Source organism: Opisthocomus hoazin, chromosome 6 (genome assembly GCF_030867145.1).
Source record: "Opisthocomus hoazin isolate bOpiHoa1 chromosome 6, bOpiHoa1.hap1, whole genome shotgun sequence".
Taxonomy (NCBI): Eukaryota; Metazoa; Chordata; class Aves; order Opisthocomiformes; family Opisthocomidae; genus Opisthocomus; species Opisthocomus hoazin.
Window position 1 is genome coordinate 18366275 of NC_134419.1, and position 25119 is coordinate 18391393.

The 25119-nt window shown below is 41.1% G+C and overlaps 1 protein-coding gene and 1 long non-coding RNA gene across 2 annotated transcripts in view; one reads left to right on the forward strand and one right to left on the reverse strand.

Moving 5' to 3' along the window:
* Nucleotides 1-9621, reverse strand: part of LOC142361690 (uncharacterized) — a 209879-nt gene extending 200258 nt beyond the window's left edge. The window contains exon 1 of the long non-coding RNA XR_012764334.1: nt 9289-9621. This is a non-coding gene — a long non-coding RNA (uncharacterized LOC142361690). The remainder of the gene's footprint in view (nt 1-9288) is intronic.
* A 393-nt stretch (nt 9622-10014) lies between these two features.
* Nucleotides 10015-25119, forward strand: part of PKN2 (protein kinase N2) — a 59011-nt gene continuing 43906 nt past the window's right edge. The window contains exon 1 of the mRNA XM_075424861.1: nt 10015-10317. Within this exon, the coding sequence (XP_075280976.1) occupies nt 10270-10317 (48 nt within the window). The 5' untranslated portion in view covers nt 10015-10269. The remainder of the gene's footprint in view (nt 10318-25119) is intronic.

A 25119-nucleotide genomic window follows, 5' to 3' on the forward strand; every position in this document is an offset into this window, starting at 1 on the left:
AGCCAAAATACTTCCTGGTAACATCCATCTGTACCTTGTAAAGGTGAGGTGTATGCTTAAAAAACAAATACAACAGTGTTGTTGCTGAACACAGCTCTGAGGCACCAAAGGAAGTAAATCCTCAATGATTACATGGGTCTTACAATCCTTCTTAAACACTGGATTTGCTGGGAAACAGGGAAGCAATAAACAGAGTTAAGGACAGCCTGCGAATGGCAATCCCCAACTGACCTCAGCTTCACCTTTTTCTTTCAAAATACTTCTGTTGTATTATACCTATGAAATATTCATATTTTTGAAGTATGATTTGATAATCTGCATGTTATGAAAACAAGTTATAATGTACTGTCTGCTATATCTAAAGTCTGCATGCCTCATAATACAGTATACAATTTTATTACCCTGACTATTATTGCACTTCTCTAATATTAAATCAAAATCTACCCACATGGCAGAGGTGCAAATAACAACTGGATCTACTGTTAATATCTAGATGTGGTGTATTCATCTAATTGTTACTATTATCTATCATGCTTAATAAAAGAACAAACATTGGGCTACTTATGCAACTCTTAAGGTTATTAAGTACTTGTGTCCTACAGAATTTGGCCATGGTTCCAAAGATAATGAGGATATGATTGATATGTTTCCACCATGTCCATCATTATTATGACCACATTCAGCTCAGGTCCTATTAAGCTAAGCTCTCCTATCTCAATCACATAGTCTTTAAGGATACTGCAGTTCAATATTGACTTATTAGATGGATCTCATGATGGAGAGAAAGAATATAGGACAGGAGAAGGGTAAACCTTATTATTTTTAGATTACTACACTTCATTTTCATGCTTTGCTCCATCACTGCACTACTTCCAGCACGGAGAGAGAAGTTTGTGGAGTGTGTAGGGAACAGACAGAAGAAAGCAAGCAACAAGTCAAGAGGGAATGAATGAGAGCACGCCGAGTAAGGCATTCCATTAGTTAGAGACATTTCTAACACTTGTGTAAAAGTTGCCTTCAGTGAAACCAACATGTCAACACTGCAGCAAGCAGAGGTAAACAAATGTAAAGAAAATTCAGGTTATCACATTTCAAATACCCACCCAGTACACTTCAGCCCTCTCCTCCATTAACTGCACCTTAGTGTTTGCCTCTGGTGACAACATAGGTACAGAAAACAGATCAAGGCTCCGAAACATTTTTCCACACATTCTTCAGTAGTTTCTAGCCTCATTTTTCTTACAAAGAAGAAACAAGTTCACTAACTGCAAACTACTTACTAGGTAATAAACCTACTTGAAAGTGGTTTATATTTCTATGAGAATATTTCATTATGTGATTATAATAAATGGTTCAAATCTGAGGTCATACTGACAGTGTGGGATTTCAGCAAATGCATTTCAAGATGCTTCGAAGCTACTTAACCCAAATTGATTCAGCTTAAGTCCTTCAGACATCCAGTGTTTGCTCTATAACATAAAAACAGGCTAAACTGTAACATTAAGTGTTTACAAGAAAATGCATTACACTATCAAAAAAAAAAAGCACCAGCATTTATTTATCTAAGCAATTTAAGAGAAGTACAAGAATTTAATTGCTGTTGCTCTTTCAGATACCTAATAATCTCACTTTCCAGTCAGAAGAGCCATTTCACAATTAACTTTACAACTAGTCTCCAGTATGGAAATAAGCCCTTCTACACTGTGTGCATTTTCAGACAACATGAGAATGCCAACAGATTTCTTCAAAAAAGAGAAAATGCCTCTGAACATCCTGAAGATACATGAAATTTTAAGTTACAGCTAGTTAAAAAGGTATCCCAAACGGAACATGTGCAATTAACTTCCCTGCTTGCCCCTATTACGGACAGCCCACTCAAAGCTGGGGGGGTGAGGGGGTGCAGAAAGAAAAAAGAAAGGAAAGAAGAAGAAAAGAAGACGGAAAAAAAGAGATACTATTCTTACTTCCTCACTTATGCTTAAGCAACAGTACCTTATGTGGAACACACTGCAAAAAGCCATCTCTGAACCACAGGATTCAAAATCAGAACATGAATCAAAGCAATGTGAAGCTGCACTAAATCACACAAGAGCAAGTTTGTTTGCCATAGCACAAGAATAAAAGAACTGGGGGTGGGGAAAGGCAGGCAGTGAAGAGAAGGGAGAAGGGGAAGCAGTGACATATTTGGTATCAGCACTAACATTTTTTAATGGCTTTCTCTTGATATTGTTTGATGTAATTGTCATTTTCTCTAAAAGTTCTTAAGCTCTCTTCTCTCCTGGGGATGTCAGTCCCAGCAGAGCAAGGAGAATGCAATCAGAGCTAGCTATAAACCTGCCTAGTAACTCTCTTGTTTTAAGTGTTCATTAGATGAAGATAGATCTGCCCTTTTAATTTGGAGACATTGCATACTAAGTACAGGTTAATAACTACTTAGGACTTCAATCCCTGACAGAGTTACATATGCAGGCTATTGTCTCTGAGAGGAGATAAAGACATTGAGAGAAAAAACAGCCATCAAAGTTAATTATGACCAAAAATCATTACCATCTAAGACCAAGTGCCTGATGAAGTCTGTTTCAGGATCATTTGGCATAGTTGTTTATAATGTCCACAAAACCTATTAGACCTAAAGAAAACTTTGATGTATAGACACTACATGACTGGACATGGCACTGCAGCTGTACATATTTTCAGGCAAAGGACTTAATTCCCGTTTCTGTCAGGTTTTGCTGTAGATTTCAAAACAGCAAACTAAAATTGGTTGAGGATAACCAAAAGTTTGTGAGTCACACACATCAACTTCCACAACACACGGTAAGACCAGTCTGTCAGTACCATGACACAGAGGAGAATGGACACAATCTTCTGCCTTTTGCACACTCTGCTGGGAGCTGCTAGCAAATCTGCAATCTACTATTGCTGGTAGCAGCAGGCTTTCCAAAGGCAGGTCAAATCCCACCTCAAAAGCACACAACAGAGACATCCCTGCAGCAGTCTTTCAAGCACAGATCTCCTACTTAGCAAAGATTTCTCTGGGGATGCCCACAGCCAATTCATCCTTTGCAATACATTTCCCTTTCCTCCAAATGCAGACTAGGACTTGAGCTATGTTGTGCCTCTCAAACTCTTTGTTTGTTTGTTTTATATTTGCAAAGCCTTTTGTAGGAATTTGATTTTCCTAGAATCATGGGAAGTTGCACACCCCAAAGCTGCATGTGAAAATGCTTCAATTATCTCCAAAGCCTCAATTTTCTAATGTCTATTCATAGCAACTTTAGGTCACAGCCACCTACATTTCTTCAGAAAGTCAGTCTTCTTCATAGCAGTATAACGTATTTTAAATCACTCTTCAATGCATCTTGCCTTGTTTTTGAAATGAACTAGAGGAGTTTAGACCAGCCATCATTTGAATTAATGTGCTTGCAATTGACAGAAATAAAGCAATGAGACCAGGAACTACCCAGAAGTATAGTTACCTTGCTTGTACAGATCTCTTACCTACATTTTCAGAAAACAAGGCCTTGATGTTGCCAATGCTGCACCAGGCCCTATTCTATTCAGTGGATTCAATGAAAGCACAAGGGTCCATCTGTCCAGAGCTCATTGCTGAAACAACACCAAGTATGTTAAGCTTGATCCTATAATCAAGTTTAATTAGAATCACTGGGACTTAGCATAGGTGTAAAGATCCATCACATTGATCCACTTGTAGGATCATAGCCTTAATGTAAAGACATAAAGCATTTTGTTATTACTTCAACTAATCCAAGTTGATCTTCTTTAAAGAAATGAGGTCTGATCTTACATCTGGTTGCGCACAGGTAGGGCACTGCCTCTCCACAGAGTTCCACTGACATTAACTGGCATAAGGCAGATTTTCCCTCATAAGAGAAGGAGGGAAAAGAAGAATATGAGGCAATAACACGAATGACCCTCCTTCCCCTGGAGCACTCTTTTCTCACTGACTGCAAGTCTTCCCAGGATCCGGAATTAATAAAACAGATAGCAAGATAAGGTTTGTTGCACTCCACTCCTAATAGCATCTGCTTGCTTGGCTGGTGATAATATGCCTATGTCTAGCCCTGGATAGTAAACACAGAAGATAAATTTTAACTAGAAAGTGTGCAGCAATTGCTAGCAGGGTTATGGTTACATCACAGTAATCCACTCAAAAGTCGTAAGATTAGCTATGTAATTAAAAGAGTAAGAAAGAAATAGTTTAAGAATATGCAAAATTTGCAAGCACCACAAGAGCTAAATAAACTTACTTAGTCATAAATAGAAAACTGAAATGATATGTCATCATCTTGAACTCTTCGTTGTCAGTGGTACATCAGTAAAAGCCTCAGAGAGCTCTCATGCTCTCTCTCAGGAGCTGTTTCTTACATGGAATTCCCTTTAAGAAATCTGAGTAAAAGAAGAGTAATTAACTTCTAATAAATACTATGGAAGAAGTGACTTTTCAAGAAAGGAAACAACATTCTCAAGCTAAACACATTAAAATTATCCACACCTTTGATTTTTTTTCTCCCGTTTGGCATTTTCTTTAATAAACACCAGCAAGTTGCTGGTCCAAAAAAAAATCTTGATATTAATTTCTTTTTGTATCTCAAAGTTTAACCTGATCTAGACACATTTCTTTCTAAATCTATTGCAAGACAACCTATTATTATTAGAAGCTCTTTAAAGCAAAGCTTTTTTCTATTCCCACAATGATTTGAGAAGTAGAACAGGAAGACAAAAAGTACTATTCTTCATTAATATATTATTTTTTCAACTTCTCCAGGCTGAATTAAACAAACAAAGAAGACAAAGACATATACATTCTCCCATCTCATTTTTCCTGTGCCTGATAAATCCAGGATTTCTTAAGGTTTTCAGAGGATCCAATCTAGAAGGACAACTATGGAAATATATCTACTATGGAAGAGTAACACTGCTATGTCTAGAAGTCAGGGAGAACAAATGATTACATTATTAACAATCTGTTGTGGTTTGTTTGGGTTTTTTTGTAAACTAATGTTGGGAATACATTTCTTTTACACACTTATCTTTATTCCTAAGCAAAAGAATTTAAAGAAAATGTTATCCTAAAGTAGACTTGAACTGTGAATTTTAGCAGAGAGAGAGAGAAGATTTTCTTTAACAGATATCAGTATTACTTCCAAATCAACTAATCTTTACCCCAGCCCATCAAAAATGTCACCAACTCCTAGAGCTTGCTCTGTGCCTAAAAAGGTGGTGGGCTGGCCAAGTATTCCACTGCCCCCACTCACCTACTAACGCAGTGCATGTCGAATGATATCTAATTTTTTCCATCCCAAGAGTTTCATTTAGCCCACACCCAAGCATGTCTCTACATTGTTGTCCCTCTAGAATATATCACTAATTTAAACAGGCAACATTAACCAGAACCTTAAATAAAAACTTACTTTTTCCTGGTAGAGTCTTGCTGGTAGTAAGTATAATAATAAAATAATTAACACCTGCCTGGTGTTCTTCACATGTCCTCAATCTTCATTTCTACATACATCACCAAGTGAAGGCAACCTCTTCCTTAGATGATATATAGGACTAGTCAGACCTATTCTAAAAAATACCCTAGATTTTGCTTACAGTATCCTGGATATTTTTCTAAAGAGTTCTGTACTATGCCCAAGGGTTCACAAGGTACGCTCTGCACCACTTGGAACACTGGAAGTCTCAGCTATTTACTCTTCCAGGTCTTTGCGACAAAGACTCTAATAACACAACCTGAAGAAAAGAAATAATTAAAGCCATTAGCCGATGGTACTGACATCCTTTTCATTCAGTTTGCTTTTCTAGCATGTTAACTGAGTGTAGGGAATGAGTTGACAGAATAATGGCTGAAGAAATAGCATTCAGATATTTTAAGGCACAGTCTGAACTCAAGATTCCATATAACGCTAAATTCTCGGACTTACGTACTTAACTGCCTTCTATTTTGGGACTCACTCGGAATGTTCTCTCTTGCTCAGTACTTCACTGTCAGAGTACTTAAACGTAGAGCTACAGTTTTCCAGCACTGCCTTGTGTTTTCCAGACTCTGGAGGAAGAATGATTAAGCATCAGAGATTTAGCTAAGATAATGTTGTTTTTTCCAACCAGTTCATCTTCTTATTCCTGTACCACTACACTTCTATCAAAGAATCTAGGACTTTGTCCTTCCAAGTTGTGTAAATAGCATTGGAAATACGAAAAAGCTTATAGGCCCTGCCTTGACAGGGATAACAATAAGTTTTAGGCTACACTCCATAAGCAGGCTGGGTTAAGCATGAACTAAAGTCAGCTGCCTGTTTTAGATGGAATCGCAAAGCTTCACTGACTTTGTTGACACCCACTCATATATCTATGCATTTTCTTTGGGGCACAATCTGTGTTTCCCTCTGACCACATCTTGTAAAATATACAGGCTAGCACAGTGACTCCTCCTCCCTTGCAACAGCAGCAGGCTAGTAGATGAGCTGCAATAATGAACCACATACATGCTGACAAGTATACGAACTCATCAAGTCAGTAATCCAGCCATTTCTGATTACTTCTATATACCCTTAAATATCTGTTCTCAAAACCTGTTCAAATGAATTTTAAATAGTTTGGCATCATTCTATCACACTCAAATGAGAAATTATTGTATAAATATATTTCCTTGCCCCTCCCCGTCCTCATCTTCTTCCACAATGTGCCCAAAACTGCACCATGTTCCACCAGTAAAGCCAATGCATGCCTTTTGACATGTGACTGCTAAACTAATACTACTTCATACAACTGACAGCAAAGCTGTGCTAGCACAAATTTTACTGTATAATGTGAAACTCTGGCTATGGGAAAAATTGAGCCAGAAGTCTGGTGAAGAATAACTAGGATTCCCCCACACAGTCTTTTTCACAACGAAGTCATATGAATGATTTCTGAAATTCTCCTTTGTTATAACTGTCTAATGTATCAGTCATGCACCTTGTGGCTCTTCATTCCATAAAGATGTTTACCTGATACCCAGACTCTGAAAAGTAACCTACATGACCTCCCAAGTTAGCATTCTTCAAGTAGTTTAAAATTGCATAGTAAGTAAAAAAAAAAAAAAAGAAAGAAAAAAAAAATCACACAAGAACCTAAACTGCATTTGCAGAATTTACATTCACCACAGGAGGTGTATGCCTCAAAAATCTCACGCAAGTGCTAAGCAGTTCCTGATACAATTTAACACAATTTACAATTTAGCCTCAGATGTTGCATATGCCTTTGTGATATCTAAGATGTGCTTTCCTCACCAGCTGCTGTCATGTACCATTGCAGCAGTGAACAGTAATTAAAATCTTGCATTAATACTTTGTTAACCCCAGATTTATGAACTTCCTATATTTTGTCTAAAATAGTGTCTGTTAAACTGATAGGTAAAATTTTTCCCGTATCTACTTTCCCCTGTTCCTCCCAGCCTGTAATTGTCTGGGCACACAGAGCAGAAATTAAGCCATTGGCTTCAAGTGGACTAAGTCTACACGTAGATTTGTGTATATGCAAGATTATGAACTATATCAATACAGTTACTTTGGTGTAAATCAGTAAGTAAGTCTAATTTCTGTAAAGATGTGCATTGTTACTGTAGAACTATCTTAGTATTTATTTTACGTGAAATTAACTGTGTGAATACGTCCATAAACTTCTTTTGTACTGCATAATAGACAGTACCTCAGATTGTTTGGCACCCAAGAGCGGAAGAACACTTAAAATCATAGAATCACAGGTTGGAAAAGACTTCTAAGATCATGAAGTCCAACCACCCACCCAACACCACAATGCCTACTAAACCATATCCTGAAGTGCCACATCTACACACTTTTGAACACCTCCAGGGATGGCGACTCCACCACCTCCCTGGCTAGCCTGTTCCAATGCCTGACCACTCCTTCAGTAAAGAAATTTTTCCTAACATTGAATCTATACCTCCCCTGATGCAACTGGAGACCACTGCCTCTTGTCCTATCACTAGTTACTTGAGAGAAGACACCAACACCCACCTCACTACAACCTCCTTTCAGGTAGTTGTAGAGAGCAATAAGGTCTCCCCTCAGCCTCCTCTTCTCCAGACTAAACAGCCCCAGATCCCTCAGCCTCTCCTCCTTTAGACTTGTTCTCTAGACCCCTCACCAACCTCGTTGCCCTTCTCTGGACACGCTCCAGCACCTCAATGTCTTGTAGTGAGGGGCCCAAAACTGAACCCAGTACTCCAGGTGCGGCCTCACCAGGGCCAAGTACAGGGGCACAAGCACCTCCCTACTCCTGCTGGCCACACTATTCCTGATACAAGCCAGGATGTTCTTGGCCTTCTTAGCCACCTGGGCACTCTGCTGGCTCATGTTCAGCCGGCTGTCAACCAACACCCCCTGGTCCTTTACCACCACGAGCTTTCCAGCCACTCCTCCCCAGGCCTGTAGTGTTGCATGGGGTTGTTGTGACTGAAGTGCAGGGCCCAGCATTTGGCCTTGTTGAAACTCATACAATTGCTCTTGGCCCATCAATCCAGTCTGTCCAGATCCCTCTGCAGGGCCTTCCTACCCTCAAGGAGATCGACACTCCAGCCCAACTTGGTGTCATCTGTAAACTTCCTGCGGGAGCACTCAATGTCCTCATCCAGATCATGTTTCAAATTTGCTAGGAATAGTAGTGGTAATTCAATGCTTATTTCTCCCATTCCCCTTTTCCTCAAAAGAAGAACCACCCAAACAAAAAACCCCTAAAAAACCTCCAAAATTTAACTTGCCGTTCTAGAGCAAGCAGATTACTATTGGCCTGTAGTCATATAGTGCTGCACTAGCATAAACAGAACAAACACTAATGCCTGCATGAAGATGAATCTATCAAAATGCCTCACCTTATATGAGTTTGTCATGAACTGCACAAATAGAGAAAGTTAACTGCTTCCCACAGCATTTTGCATGAGTTCAATTAGCCCAATGTATCACCCAATATCAAGATGGAATGCGAATGCGTGTGTGTATAGACCAGCTAACAGAAAGTATGTGTTCATGAACAGGTGAAAAGCCCCAACCGACACAGGCAGGAAACAGACTACATGCTTGTGTCACATGCTGCCAGAGGGGAGAGAAACCACTTCCTCCCAGACGCTCAAACGGACTGAAGCTCTCAGCAGCTTATTGTTCTGCAGACTAGCTGAACAGTGCCAACCCCCCAGCACTCACCAAGCACCCCACGACACACGCGTTTCGCTCTTTAATAAGAATGGCATTCACAGCCCCCACTCACCACAACCTGCGGGGCCACTGCTCCAGGTCCCCAGGGCGGCAGGTGGCTGCCCTCTCTCCGGGCGCTTGAGACAAGCATGACCTCTCCTTCCTCAGCTAGCTGCTCTTGCTAAAAGCGGCCAGGTTTTCCCCGTCTCCTAGGCCCGGCGGAGCCGAGCCCCTACGACCCCCAACACCAGGAGTGCGCCACACGCCTCCCTCCCCCCGCCACCAACGACAGGACTCCCAGCGCTGGGGCTTTACGGAAGGGGGAAGCGAGGCCCGGGGAGCGCGGCGGGGCGGAAGGCGGCGAGGGCACCGGCGGGCTGAGGGGCCTTGAGGGGACCGGGGGACGGACGAGGGGGCTGGGGGCTGAGGGGACCGGCGGGCTAAGGGGGGCCTGGGGAGACCGGGGGACTGAGGCGGGGAGGGGGTGGACTAGGGGCTGAGGCAGGCGCGCCCGCGCGCGCGCCCTCCCGCCCAGCCCGCGCTCCGCGCCTCGCGCCGCTCTGCCCGCGGGGGGGCGGGGGCGGGCCGCCGGCCGCCTCCAGGGAGCCCACGCCTTCCTCCCTCCCCCCCCCCCCCCCCCCCCACACACACACACACGCCGTCACGTGCTCCGGGAGCCGCAAAGCAGCGACGCTTTTGCGACGGGGTGACAGCCAAATGGTGCGACATCCGCGGCGGCCGCAGGAGCAGCAGCCGCGGCGGCCGAGCGCTGCCAGGGCCGAGCGCCGCGCCTGGGCGGGGGAGCGTACCGCGGCCCGGCGGGGACCGCATCGCACCGCGGCCCAGCGCCCGGCGCGACCCCCATGAGAGGAGGGGGGGGCGGCGGCGGCCCCTCCCGCGTCCCCCTGCCTGCCTGAGCACGGAGCGCTCCCCCCGCCCCCGATGCGCCCTTAGTCCCGGCCCCGGACCCGCCTCCCTCGCTCCCCTCCCCGCCGGCGGCGGCGGCAGCAGCAGCAGCAGCAGCGTCCAGGTGCGGACTTCAAACCCCAGCGCAATGGCGTCCAACGCGGCCGAGAGGGAGATCCTCTTCACCGAGCTCCAGGTAAGCGGCGGCGGCGTCGTCCCTCCGGGCGCCGCCCCGGCCCCGCTCCCCCCCCTCGCGGGAAGGATGGAGCCGCCGCCGGCCCCGCCGCTCGGCGCGGCGCCCACCCCACCCCGCGGCGGGGCCGGGTAGGCGTCAGCGGAAGCCTGTGCCCACCCTAGGCCTCTTCCCGCCGCTCTCCCCCGGGAGCAGAGGCGCCGCCGCCCGGTCACGGCCCCACCCCGCTGCCGGCCGCGACCCGCTTTTGTCTGCTCCCGGCTCCCTCCTTCCCCCCGCCGAGCGGCCGCGTCCCTCCGGCGGGGCCTGCCCCGGGCCGCGCCCCCCGCCGCGGCCCCGCCGGCTGGGGAGCGCCCTCTGCCAGCGCGCAACCTGCCCGCTCCCGCCGGGGCGGTGGTGGATGGTTGCGTTCCCCACCCCCCCGGCCCGCCGCCCTGGGCACGGCGCTCGGCGGGGCCCCCCAGGCCGGAGGGGCTCCCGGTGGGCACTCCGCCGCCCGCGCCAGGGTCGGGCGAAGGGCTGTCTCCCGTACGTCGCACCGCGCAGGAGCCGGGGCAGCTTCCTTTATGTAGGCCTTGAACTCGGAGCCTGCGGAGAGGAGAAAATGGTCCGGCCAACGCTATTTGTCACCCGGCGAGGGCTCTGGTCGCTGCAGAAAAATACCCAGGCGGCTCACCAGCGCTGTAAAGGGTCCCAAAAACTCAAGGGCTGGTTGTTTCCATCCCTGCAGTTTGACCAGTCTCAGCTGCCTGTGCGACTGTTACTTTTCCACTTGTCAGCCGCAGGGGTAGATGCAATTCGGGATCTTCGCTGTTGTGCTCTTATCTTTAGATGTCAGCTCAACTTGCTAGCTCTTCCGCTTCCTTGTCCAGAAGAAAGCTAGTTTTTCAGTTTGGTGTTGGTTGGTTGTTTGGGTTTTTTTTTACATCTACACTGCTAAATCTATGTAAGTTTTTATGGTTAACCAGGCAAAGAATGTGTCTCCGAATTTGTTAGTTGGACAATTAGCCAGAGTAAGAAGTCCATAAATGGAAAGCATTGAATTTAATGATCGAATAGAAACTAGAAAGGCATGCTTTAAAAAGGAGAAATTTTATTTCCTAAATGCTGTTAAATTCTCCTATGATTTTAAATGTTAGCAATGTGCTTACTTAGTAACAAAGGAAAAGAAGGCACAACAGAGATGTAGCAGTCTACTTCATATTGTAGCACCTGAGATGGCTGAAGGCTAAGAATCCGTCTAAAATGCTGAACTTTAATCAGCAGCTCATAAGTGTCTAGGAAGAATCACTATGTTAATACAAACTTGATACGATGGTATATAAGCTGGTAAGCCTGTTTGAAGTGGTGAGCTATGTGAATAAGTAACTATGGTAGTGTTACAGGTAAGGTAAATGGCAACAGAATTTCTGGAGAAGTATTGAGAGTGGGGTTTGGATTATTTTAAACAGAAATAAGTGGGGTTTTTTGTTAGGGAGTACTTTTTTGTAGGGGGTGGAGAGGGTTGGATTTTTTTTTTTTTCTTTGAAGATGAGGCTGACAGTGATAACTATTTAAAAAACAACAAAAAACAGCCAAAACAGGATGGATTAGATCCTTTGGTTGCACTGTCTTTGCCCCTATATATGGTAACTTCTGTATCAACAAATACAGTTCTTTGAGCAAGATGGGAAGGTTAAGAAGTTAGTGTGAAAATCCCAGCAGGGTTTTAGCTTTGTACACTGCTAACTTTTTGGTATTTTTGAGAGGAACTTCCATATCAGGAACCACCACTGTAAAGGTGGTGTTTGCAGTGGTACATATTAGCAGAGGAAAGCGAAGGCATCAGTATCATTTTTCTTGGGAATTCTTCAAAACAGATTATACCTGAGTGTAAAAGTTAGTTTAGTGGCATGTTCTCAAAGTAAAAGGAGCTACAGCGAAGTGTGAGATACGCCATTTCACTCATGTTTGTTCAGGAGGAAACTTCCTCAATCTAAAGAACACTGACTTAAAAAGTGCTTGTGTGTAAAATGGGCTTTTACTTGCGTATTGCAATCTTGCGCAGAAAGATGAGGAAGTTGTAGAATGCGTGGCTACAGTGAAGGTTGAAAGTGTCACGTAGTTGGGTTGATCTAGATCATGAACGGTGTGTGGTTTAGGTGTTTTGCTAGTACTCATAAAAACCTACTGAAAACAGGCAAAACCCAGTGTTAATCCCAAGCTTGATCCTGACATGGAATCTAACGTGAGTATCAGTCAGTGATCAATATAAGCCATAGCTTATTGGTATCGTGTGTTCTGCATGCACTTGGTTATGATAGCCCTATGTACTCCAGTGTGCTGTAAGTAGTTAACTGTTAGGTTTTGATGTAGTTAAAAAAAGTGCATCAGTAGTCGTGAATCAGTTGAACTCTCCTGATACAAAGATTGGCAAACTTTCACAACTACTCACTAACAGGATGCAAAGTGCATTCTGACAAAATAGGAAAAACAAAAGGGCGAAATAACTAACTGCTAAGAAGAAAGTGGCAAAACATAGATGTGGTGTGTGTACTTGTTTCAGAGTGTACCGGGTTTTATTAAACAGGCCTTAAATGCGCCTGAGACCGCACTTCCATAGTGACTTTTATATTTTAAAAAAGTGACTCTGTATCTGATACAGCAGTTTCTTAAAAATCTCTGCTAGCAAATATCCATTAGACATTTCTGTCCTGCTTTTTCTACAAAATGTTTTCTCCATTCTTCTCTGTCTTACTTTAAACATTTCACAGAGAGTTAATAGGGTGTGGAAAGTGTATCTTGCTGCGAAACAAGTTTTCATGTCAGTTTGTTTAAGGTGAAAAACATAACATTTTTTTCCTCAGTAGTTAGCAAATGCATAGTACGAAATAAACTTGGTAGTAAACAAATCCTCTTTTCTAGTTTGTTTAGTAACTTCACCAGCGAAATTACCTGATTACCAAAGATTGAAAGATTACATAAAGCCATCTTACCTTTTTACCCCCTTTTATCTCCAGTACAGGTTCTTTTGTAGGAAGGTGAAGGAACTTGGGTAAGAACGAGTATTGCTGATGTTGCCTTCCTTTCCAAAATTCTGCTGTCCTTCTCTGGACTTGCATCCTTTCAGAACTTTGTTCAGCAGGTAGACTAGCCTCTCCAGTGCTTACTTTCAGGTTAATTGCACAGCTTGTATCTCTTTGCTTCCTGGTGGAAGTGACATCTCTGTTTCCTCATAAAATTAAACTTTAATTTATGATGCTGTAGGCTGTTAAATAAGGCATCCATGAAATAATATCTTATAAGTTCGATATGAAAAAAGGTCTTTTTTTTAACTATTATTTAAAAATAACAGAAAAGTTTTTGTGCGTGTACTTCCAAAGATGTGCGCTTTCTTGGAGGTGATGATAGATGTCAGCATAGTAAGTTGATGTGGCTGGGGTAACAGAAATTATTACTTAGAATATTTAAATTAAGCTGTTGTGATTGCAGTTTTGTACTGCTAGGTGTTCTTAACCACTTCTTTTCTAGACAGTCATGTAAATGTTTTAAACTTTAGACTTTTCTTTTTAATGTTACAGGATTTATTTTAAGTAAATTTTTGGTTCACTCACAATTGTGCTTCCAAAACAATACCTATTTAACACCAGAAAAAAACCCAGTATATTACTTGGTTTTATTTGCTTAAATGAAATTGTTTGGCCAAAATAGAGAGCTTGGGCTATGCCCTAAAGTAAATAAGCATGTAACAGACCCTCATTTGCTTCAAATGGAAGTGTTAAAGGCTCTGCTTCAAATGAGTTTTTCAAACTCAGCCATAATACATATTTCTAAAATTACAAAACATTGGGAAAAATGTCTTTATTTCTGTACTGGTCAGGATAAAGGCATTTTTTAATGGATATTTTGTTCTAATGAAAGCCCTAGTCATCTGATTTCCTAAGATGCTGTACTTGGGGATCTTGAAACATAGATGTCGTGGCAGAATCATGTGTAAAGGCCATTGGTAACTTTTTTTTCAATTAAACATAGTGATGAACAGTACCACAACTGTAATATATGTAAATTATGCTTACATGATGGCACATCCGGTATAGGTTTTAGTTTGCTTTATTTTTCTGTTTCATATCTGGGACAAGAATATGCATTAAATGAATACGGTTCAAAAATGCTCAGTACTTTGTTAGTCTGCATGGTGTAAATCAGACAGTTGAGTCTTAGATTACACAACTATGTTTTGAATATAAATGTGTATAAAATTAGGCACTTGCACCACACCGTATTGGGTTAAACTACTAGACGGGACTCTGACGACCTGTATTTCATTCCTGGCTGCTCTGCTTCCAGCTAGGTGACATTAGGCAGATGACTTTTTTTACTCGTGTCTCAGTTTCCTCATCTTTAGAAATAGAGGTAATGATACTTGCGTTTTTAGAGATAAGAAGTACTGAGTATTTGTTATTAGCTGTGGTCAAGTGCCTAAGGACACCTAAAAAGGTACGAGTAACCTAATTAATCTGTTTTGAACAGACATTATAATTAGGCTGAATGCTCAGCATTAAGACTGCCTTCAAATACTGTTCAGCTAGTGCAGATTAGCCTCAAATAATTTTGCATTACTCTTGTTTCTTCAGAACAAGAAAATGTCACATTCAAGTGAAAATATCCTGCATTAGTCTACTGCAGTTTAGACCTGAAAACGTGTGTACAGCTGTTTGGGACTTCTCAGGTCCCTACAACCGCTTCCAGAACTCGTGGATTTAAGGAAGCACTTCAGTTTTTTTCCATTTGTGACTATATAGTATTCTTTAAACAGTACTCTGTTCAAAACTTGTATTAGTAAAATATACATCCTGTTCTCAGTGGAACATAAACAGTCCTTAAAATACCTTTAGGTAGGTGCATGGGTGGGGGGGGGGGAGTTGGTTTGGGGTTTCTTTCCATCTTCTGAATTCTGTCAGTCTGCCTGTTAACATAGGAACTTGCATATGGTGTAGACTTACATACATTTGACTGCATTTTCTGTATCAGAGCAGATGTCTTTGAGACCCAGATCTGTTGTTTTAGCTCAAGATAATTTATTAGTGATGGCTAGTAGAAAAGTATATTTAGTTACAGTATATGTGGTAGCTCTGCTGAAACAGTTTTATACATTGTGAATGGTCATTCATTACAATGTAACCTAAAATCTGTAGTAGAATAACTAGATAAACATGTCCTTTACATTGGGAAATAGTGGTTTAAGGGCTTAATGATGGGATTAAGAATCTCTTCGTCAATGTCTCAGTGCTTTGGTGAATTAGAGACTAAGACCTTACATGGCCTCTACTTAGATTCAGAGTAACAAAGCCTTATGGTGTGTTATATGCAGCGCGAGGGTCTGTCTGCTTTTTGGTTTTGCTTTTTCAAGAAATCGCTTGTACAACTGGGTCAGACTGGTTGATGATAGGCTCTTTGGTTGGTTAGTTTGTTTTGTTTTTGCTAAGTGGATCCTGCCTGGACAAGGTCCTGTGCAGCCTGCTGTAGGTGACCCTGCTTCGGCAGGGGGATTGGACTAGATGACCCACAGAAATCCCTTCTAACCCCCTACCATTCTGTGTGATTCTGTGATCCAGTAAGTGAATGGGTTCGGGAATGGACTGAGCTAAAGCATCTCTGGCGAGATACTGCTGTGTAGCATGGGCAGGGCATTTGTATGGTACTTTGAAGCTTTAATTATTAACGCTTCATCTGCAATTCCTGGCACAGGCAAAATAGCTCATTTGCTGGTGTTTGGTAGGGGAGTGTTTTGTTTTTAAAGAAGTGAGATTTATGTTGTAGTATCTGATCCATGACTTCTGTTACTTTGAGATACAATTGGGAAGTACCACATTGAAACAGAAACACAGAATCACAGAATCACAGAATAGTAGGGGTTGGAAGGGACCTCTGTGGGTCATCTAGTCCAACCCCCCCGCCGAAGCAGGGTCACCTACAGCAGGCTGCACAGGACCTTGTCCAGGCGGGTCTTGAATATCTCCAGAGAAGGAGACTCCACAACCTCCCTGGGCAGCCTGTTCCAGTGCTCCGTCACCCTCAGAGAGAAGAAGTTCCTCCTCATGTTCAGACGGAACTTCCTGTGCCTCAGTTTGTGCCCATTACCCCTTGTCCTGTCACTGGGCACCACTGAAAAGAGCTTGGCCCCATCCTCCTGACACCCACCCTTCAGATATTTGTAGGCATTTATAAGGTCCCCTCGCAGCCTTCTCTTCTTCAGGCTGAACAAGCCCAGTTCCCTCAACCTCTCCTCGTAGTGGAGATGCTCCAGTCCCCTCACCATCCTTGTAGCCCTCCGCTGGACTCTCTCCAGTAGCTCTTCATCCTTCTTGAACTGGGGAGCCCAGAACTGGACACAGTACTCCAGATGAGGCCTCACCAGGGTAGTGTAGAGGGGAAGGAGAACCTCCCTTGTCCTGCTGGCCACACTCTTCTTGATGCACCCCAGGATCCCATTGGCCTTCTTGGCAGCCAGGGCACACTGCTGGCTCATAGTTAACCTGTCGTCCACCAGGACACCCAGGTCCCTAGTGCTAGTAGTGCCAAGTTAACAAAATGCTTAGGGCCTGTCCTTACAGTAAAATTATATCTGATTAGTTTGTTTATTTGAACTGCAGTGATATAGTTATGTCACACTGACACAAGTCCACACCATTTTTGTTACTGCCACTGTGCAGTTACTGATTACTTACTGTTCAACAGCTTACCAGTGAATTGAGCTACTAGCATGGCAGTCTGGGTGTGCATCCTGTGGAGCAGAGTTCTGCTCCATGGGTTTTCTCACGGTGCTTTGTGAGGTGCTTTCTCAAACCTTCAGGAATTCTGTACCTGTGTGTCAAACTAACACAGTTTTGTGGCATCCATCAACTTGGCTGGTGCAACTTCTAGAAGCTGGTGAGAAGAATATGGCCAAGTTTTGTGGTGAGCAAACACTAACATGAACAGGATAGTAGTGTGTAGTTGCAGACTGATGTTCAGCTAAATGGATCAGCTCTGCTGGGAATTCTGCTGCTGTTGTACTGTGGGTAATGGAAGAGCCTGAAATCAAGCTATTCAGGCTAATACATTTAGCTTCACAAACGAGTTGAGAGACTTCGCATGATCAATTACTATGGCTCACTTGTGGGACCACCAACTGTAGATGGAGGTGATCTGATTGTTTTTTAAGAGTAGGCCACACCTTCTATTTTCATATTAGGTATAGATGCAGTTTTCTGTACTGTGTATCAACAGTCTGCCCACTGTGGCGGTAGTTCCTGCTTTGCTGCTACAGTGGTGTACGGAGCGCTTCTGGAGTGGATGCACCGTGATGGCAAAACTCTGCTCTCATTGGTGTATTTGTCGCTTCTGCTGGGCAACAAGGGAGAAAACAGGAATAGTAGCATAAGTGTATTTTGCTAGGACAGCTGCATCTATACTAAAGGCCTTTGTTATTTTAGTATAGATATACAGAAAGCTGTCAGGTACCAAATAAGAAATTACTTGGGCTATGAAAGGTTAATATATGCAGATTTTTCCCGGGTGTCTTTTTGTGCCATGAAGACAGGTTGATATGTGGCAGGACCCAGGGAGGGCTTGCTCTGTCCCATTGCGCAAATCGTGAAAACTGGGCTGTTGGTAAAAACCTTAATGTGGACATGACTAAATTAGTTAACTTTCTTTGCCTCCAATTCCTGTAGATTTCTTTAAGCTTTATTTTCTTCACTGAAGATGTATTGGTTTTTAAATGAAAGAGAATTTCTGACTTGTTTTCTAAATAAGTACAGATCGGAGAGCTTGGATCAAAAGCCTATAATATGTTTCATGTCTGTAGTGTTATATATTCTAGTACAGTGCTGAAGCAAACTGTTTTTTCTGGTGAAGTTTTTCAGACGTTTCCTATCCTGCAACGTGGTAGCAGAGCTCATAGATTTTGAGTTTCCATTAAACACAAGAACATGTTAACCTGAAAATGAAAGTAGCAGAACCAGTGCTATTTCTGTGGAGAAGATCCAGGGTGTCAGCTTTCCACTGACTTTCTACACTTGTTATTAGAGTGTCACAAAACACAATAGGCAGCAGATCTATAGCCAGGAGAAGACATAATTAAGTCTGTAGTACCAAGGTGCTAATAGATTGTATCAAAGTTCTGATATAAATCACAGTAATAATGTGAGGCTCTGTCCGTTAGTGTGATAGAAACGCTTGGCAAGCAGATCAGGTCAGAAAGGAGAATTTCTCATGTAGATTACTACAACAGTAATAGTTTTCTGAACTAGTGCTAGGCCGTAAACCTAGAGAATATTGCTTAGCACTTGGAATGTAAGGGCTGATATACCTCTTTTTGTTAGCTTGTGGAATTTAATACTCACAGCACTTAAAGATCACTATCAGGTACAATTTCTTTATTAAATTTAAAAATAAAAAAACATGTACATGAAATTCATACATGCATATGTAACATCCTTCTGTGTACTCACATTTGTTAGACTATGGAAATAAACAGGTTACTGAAAGGAATAAGAACTAATAGCAAGTGTAATTGTTATTTACCCTATTTAGAAATAGTACTTGCAAATAGTTGTGGTGCATAGCTGTTCTGAAAATGTTTATCTGTCTATATGTATGTATATAAATTTTTTTCATATATAAGCTTCATGTAACTTTTGAAGAGAAATTGAGTGCTGATGAAAGTTGATAAAAGTTGATGAAGCTGATAAGAAGTCCTTTTATTTTGTATTAAGTCCCAAACACGAACTGGCTAGTTAAACAGGGAATACTATTAATGATATGGTTTAGTATATAACTGGTGCTGTAGTTCACTTATGAAGTTAGGAGCTTTAACATATGTATTTTTGAAAACTGTCAAAAGGTATATTCAGTTTGGGTTTTTGTTGTAAATTACCAAAACCCAAGGCAGATCTGTGACGTAAGTTTAGGGTGGAAAAGCTCTAGTTGGTTCACTGACTACACTGTGCTGGAATTGGAAGCTTTGACAGTACAGACTTGAGGCTGTGGTTCAAAGAAAGTGTCAGACTTTGTCAGCTGGTACTGCTACTGAAAATGAATATGTGCCATGTTGTGTTGCTCTACATTTGCACAGACACCTATATGGTTAACAGATTTTGTTGTTAGTTTTATTTTGGTGGGGTTTTTTTCCTCCCTAAATTAGTTTTAGGCAGATCAGGTTCATAGTCCAGTTCAACGTGTGGCCATATAAAGGTTTGTACTGGCATATATCAACGAATGGTCTGGGACAGGAACAAACCGTTAGTGGAGGATAGGACTGCTGGTTCTTTAGGGTGGACTTTCTGCCTGCAATGCTGGTTTATGCAGTAAAATGTTTATCAGATTACAGGCTGAGATTTACTTGCTTGTATGTGGCTTTGAGCTAGGGACTGTGAAAAAAGTATTAATTCTGTTGCAGATGAATATACAGATAACAAACAGTCCATGTGCTGGCTGTGGCAATTTTTTTCTCACTTCACGCCCTTGAAGTGAAAAGTCTAACGATATGCAGCATGAGACAGTGAAGACCTGTTTCTCTGAACATGCATTGAAAATAAAATTGTTTTGGACATCATGCATGGATGGAAGATGTAGTTTCATTTAGTTTGATGTTGAAGGTTGAGAAGGGTGTTAAGGTTTTGTAGCAGTGTGCTAGGTGAATGTGGGGATATGACTGCAACTTTATTTGCTAGCTTTCAGAAGTTGCTGTTGAACCTTTGAGACAAGGAGTAGTTTTGAAACATGTTGAGTCCTTTTGTTATTTCTCTAACTTTAGTGAAAGAAAAAGTGAGTATGCAATTGAAACAGATGGAATAGAATTTTAGAGTGAAGGCAACTTGCTGTGCAAGTACAACTATAAAATCACTGTCCCTAAAGATAAGAAAGAATGTGGGGTATTACAGTTTGGTATGAATAGATTTGTCAGTTATTGAATAGTTTGATAACTGTGGCCCGTTTGAACATTTAGTAGGAAAAGACCCCAAACAATGACAATTTGAATGTTTGTAAGAACAGAATACCTTTTAATGGTCACATGAGCATCAGTTAAAGCACCACTTAGAGGACTCTGAGCTACTGTGTACAAGATTGATGCTGTGCTTCAGAGGTCTAGCCAAATTTGAGTGGAAAAAAAGGCCTGAAAATCCGGTGCAGAAATAACAAATTTGATGCAACAAAGTTGTTATATGTTTTCACAGTTCTCATGGTTTTGAATTAATTTTCAAAATTGCCAATTTTTTCTCCTTTTCCTCGTATACACTGACAAACTCTGGGTGTGTTATCTTCATAACTCAGCTATGCCATTAGAATCTGGGACTTTTTTGTTTTTTAGTTTGTGCTGTTGGGGTGAAGGATTGCCTTTAGAGTAAACAAGGAAAGTATTTTTGGTGATTCCAGATGTTCCAAAGCTCTCTACTAAGAACTGGCTTATTTGTGTAGTGTGGGCAAGAAACTTTATGCCAGTCCTTCAATAAATGGAGAAAACTTGCTTAGTTCTGTTCTTGTGCCTGCCTTTCTTATTTCTCTTCCACAGGAAGAGGAACATAGCGCCTTTTATGATAGATTTTAGGACTTACATTGTTTAACTTGGGTTATTAGATGTAAGACTGAAGTTGTTCTTTCATTGTTGTGATTCATATATCTGATTGCTTGGATTTTTAAGTAACACCAGTCCAAAAGCCTCTGAAACTATTGCGGAGAATTTAGGAGGAATGCAAATTGACTTTGTGGCCTGTTGCTTTTACAAGCATAATATGTAAAACCATCCACTGCTTTTCTACTTCACGTGTTTATTTATATGGGAAGACTTTGCAAAACAATTAAGTGGAATGTGTTTTAAGAGGAAGTTCCCTTTATGAGCTGCATATGACATGACAAGATGTTTCTTCCCTAATTCTCAAATCATGTAGGCCAAAATTCTGAGACAAATGATGACAAGGAAGTGTCATCTTTTCTTAAAAATAAAAAAGTACATGATTAACCTCTGGAGTTGTAAGGATGTGTGCTGCTGACAGGCTGGCCAGAGCATATGGGGAACTGCATGGGCATAATGGGATGGGGAGGCAGCTACAGTAAATTAGATTTTATCAAAAGAGTGTGGAAGGCAGACTCAGACTGAAGGCAGGGTTTCAAAGAGTTACGTTGGAAAGTACCAAAATAAGCATACTACGGAGCTACAGAACATTTTAAAATCAGCAAGGCCTTTTTGTAGGGCATGTTCTAAACTTAGTGGCAGCAGTAGAAAAGTAAAAGTACTGTAAATCGTACATGCCTGACTACTAGTGTGGCATTCTTGAACTGCTGCCCATTTAGGACTCGGCAATCTCCTTTAATGGAAGCATGTTTTCTTCAATATTTGAGTTTGTTTGTTGCTTGTTTATAAGATCATATGAAGTTAGTGTTTTAGGCTGAGAATGACTGGGTATTAAAAGTTATCATTTGCAAATTATAATATCTGTATAATTAGAGGTCCTCAAGAAGATTATTTACGTTTTGTTCTCGAAACTTAACCCATTGTTTAATGATTTTTCTTCAAGTTGCTAGCCTTTGTATCTTCGGTCTCTCCTCTCCCGAAGAGATGGAAACGTAATGTTTTTAAATTTAAAGCAGATAATACTTTAACTTTGGAACAGAAGAATTTATTTCAGAGGGCTGTTTAATTGTTGTTCTCTACTTCTTTATTCATACCAGTTAGTCTGAGTCAAATGAAGTATTCATCTGTTGGGAGAAAAATGTAATCATTTTTAACGCTTCATCTTCATCAAGTTGGTTCAAATATGATTCCTTATCACATAAGCAACTTTGCAAAATAATATATAAATCTGACTTTTTTCCTTTTCATTTTGAATGTGCACTCTTCAAATACAATGAGCATCTATGGCAAAGTACGTAGCATTCAGCAGCCGCTAATTTCTGTTTTTAGGGGCAAACGCCGTTCTTGAATTCTGCCTTTCGTGTAACATACTGCAAAATGCCGAAACAATTTATGATTGTTAATTTAAAAGTGTTAGGAACTGATGTTCACCAGTTTTAGGATTCTGTACAAGAGAGGGAGTGAGTGTATTCTCAAGCTTTAATTAAACTAATTCTAGCAGATTTAAAAGAAAAAAAAAATATCCTTAGAAGTTTCCTAAGGAGGAGGAAAAAGAACATCGGTCTACTGTATAGTAGTATTCAGTATCATTTTCTATTTTTCAGGTTAGCAGCCAGCATTAATATTAAAGTGTTCTTTTTTGAAGTGTTTCTTTTTGGTGGGAGTAACTCAGTGACACAGTCAGGGCAGCAGCTGCCATGCATGTGGGAATTGGGTTTCTTTAACTCCAGTTTGATTCTTGAAGCAGATGACCTTGGGTATGAAAGACATGCAAAGGGAGATGCAAGGTCTGCAAGTGGTCTCCCATTTTTGTAACTCTTTCCTTTTTATTATAGACAATACTCTTTTGTGGACTCAAAAGTAACATTTCATTGCTTTAGGGTTTGTCTGCCTTCCCATCTGTTGCATTTACTTGAATTAATTTACTGTCAATTTAAGGTTTATACAGTACTTCAAGAAAACGGATTTTTTGAACTTAACTATAGGCATCCATACTCTGAATTTATTCACATACATCTTCTAAACTATGCAGTTGAATTATTTTCTTCTTGATTTCTATCTAGCATGGAATAACTTCTGCAGATTTCCTTCACTCATTTTTGTCTTGCACTTTGCTAAACATGTATGTTGAAAATGTCAGGTGTTTCTAATTACTTCTATGAATTTTTCTGCAGTTATAAAATAAGTTGTCTACTGTCCTTAAGAATTTAAGTGTTTCTTTATCACAATGAATATACTTGAAGCTTACTACATAGTTAAATACATCTGCTGGGAATTCCTGCAAATCTGAGTTACAGTAGCAATGAGCATTTTGGTGGCATATACTGCAAGTGATCAGAGATGCCACGTCCTCCCGCAGGGTTAGCAAAAGGAGAAGGGAAGGGCTGGCAGTGATTCTGGCATCTTCCAAAAATGGAGAGAACCTGTGTCTAGGCAGAAGTATTGGCTGTACCCCAGAATGTTTATAATAATGCCAGTTATTGCATCCTGGCTAGGTAGAACAGTGGGAAGGGTGTGAAAAAGAAACCAGTAAAGCTCAGAGAGGCCGGAGAAGTGTACAGTTGAGAGGATGCTAGCCTGAGCTAAATATAGCAACTTATTTTGGAAGATGACGTAGACAGATTGAGACTGTGCTTTACTTTTGTGTAGTTTAATTTCTTTTTTTATTATGGAGACTGGTTTTTATTTTTCATCTGTGACCCTTGACATCCTTAATAGGATGCCTGAGAGAGCCTCAAAAAACACACATATCCCCCACCCACTCCCTCCACAAAATGTCCCCCTTCCTCTTTGAAATACAGCTAGGAAATAGCCATGGCCTCTTAAAATTTAAGTTTCTGTCAGAATATGCTGGTCAATCAATTAGAAGAAGTCTTGCTGCTGGCATTTTTCAGTCAAAAGTTAGTTTGTGTATTTTTGTCTCCTATAGATGACATGCTTTAGATTAGATAGCTCATTATGGAGAAATACTTAGTAGATACTCTTGGGAATGCAACAGGTTAAGCTTCAACCATAAATAGCTTCTGACTGCAGTAATTTATTTCTTGAGCTTAAAGGACTTCTTCATGAAGGTTTTGCTGAATGTCATATCTAGAGTATTTTTTGTAGCTCTTGATTATTAATAAAGCAGAATATTCTACTTCGATTTAACATATTCTTCATACTACAGTTGTGATTACTAACTAAAGGTTTTTCTCAGGCTGCTAACTAAAATCCTTCTGAACTGGAATGGAGTGGAAAACTTTCAGCCTTGAAGAAGAATGTCTTGAAAGTTATGAGCATACCAAAATCAATCACACTGGAATATTTGAAACTAATATTCCTAGAACGTTTTTGAAAATTGTAAGTGTGTGTGAAAACTACTGTGTATATATGCCTTGTAAAATAGGGTGAGGCTTTTAGTATTAAAAAATGGGTCTGTTTAGGATAAACAGAGGTTAAATACCACGTTCATGATTCCGTTCACATGATTGGTGCTGGAAAACACATAGAATGAATGTGTAATCTTACCCACTCTGAAAAAGGAAGGGCATTAAAATCGCTAACAAGTGTGCCTCATTGTGGGCTTTCTGACTACTCAGCAGTATAAAAAGCAACATATTATTCCCTTAGTTTAAAGCAGCTGTAAGGTGAGAACTTTTTGCCCTTCTTCTGTAAACTTGTGTTTATAGCATATCCTTTTAAGTTTTAGGTTTATAGGCACATCTATACATGATGCATTGGAAAGCTGTTGTTTTATGCTTCTTTATATCTGTTACGTTACAGGTCTCATTGGTGCATTGGTTATTTGGAAACTGATGCTTCCCATTTTCAATTTAGCTGATATTGAAACTGCTGGTAACAAGAGCTGGATGAAATAGAGTCCTACACAAGTATATATGCAAAATGGGAAACAGCTTACTTGGGAGATGATACTGAGACCGAACATAAAGAGTAAAACTTCTTAAGCAAGCATTAAGAAATCCTACAGCTATAATCATAGATTTTATTCAATACTTCTCACTGTCAACTTCATATAAATGTCAGAGGTTGATTTTGGATCATAAAAAGGTGGATTTACATTACTGTACTGCAAGTCAATGGGGGATCAGGGCTCCTGAAAACGAAGAAAATGTAGAAAGTTTTTAAACCCAAAACTTTAAGCAGATCTGTATTTTGAAGTGTAAATGTGTTAAGAATTTTTTGTAATCCACATTATCAGTAAATGAAAT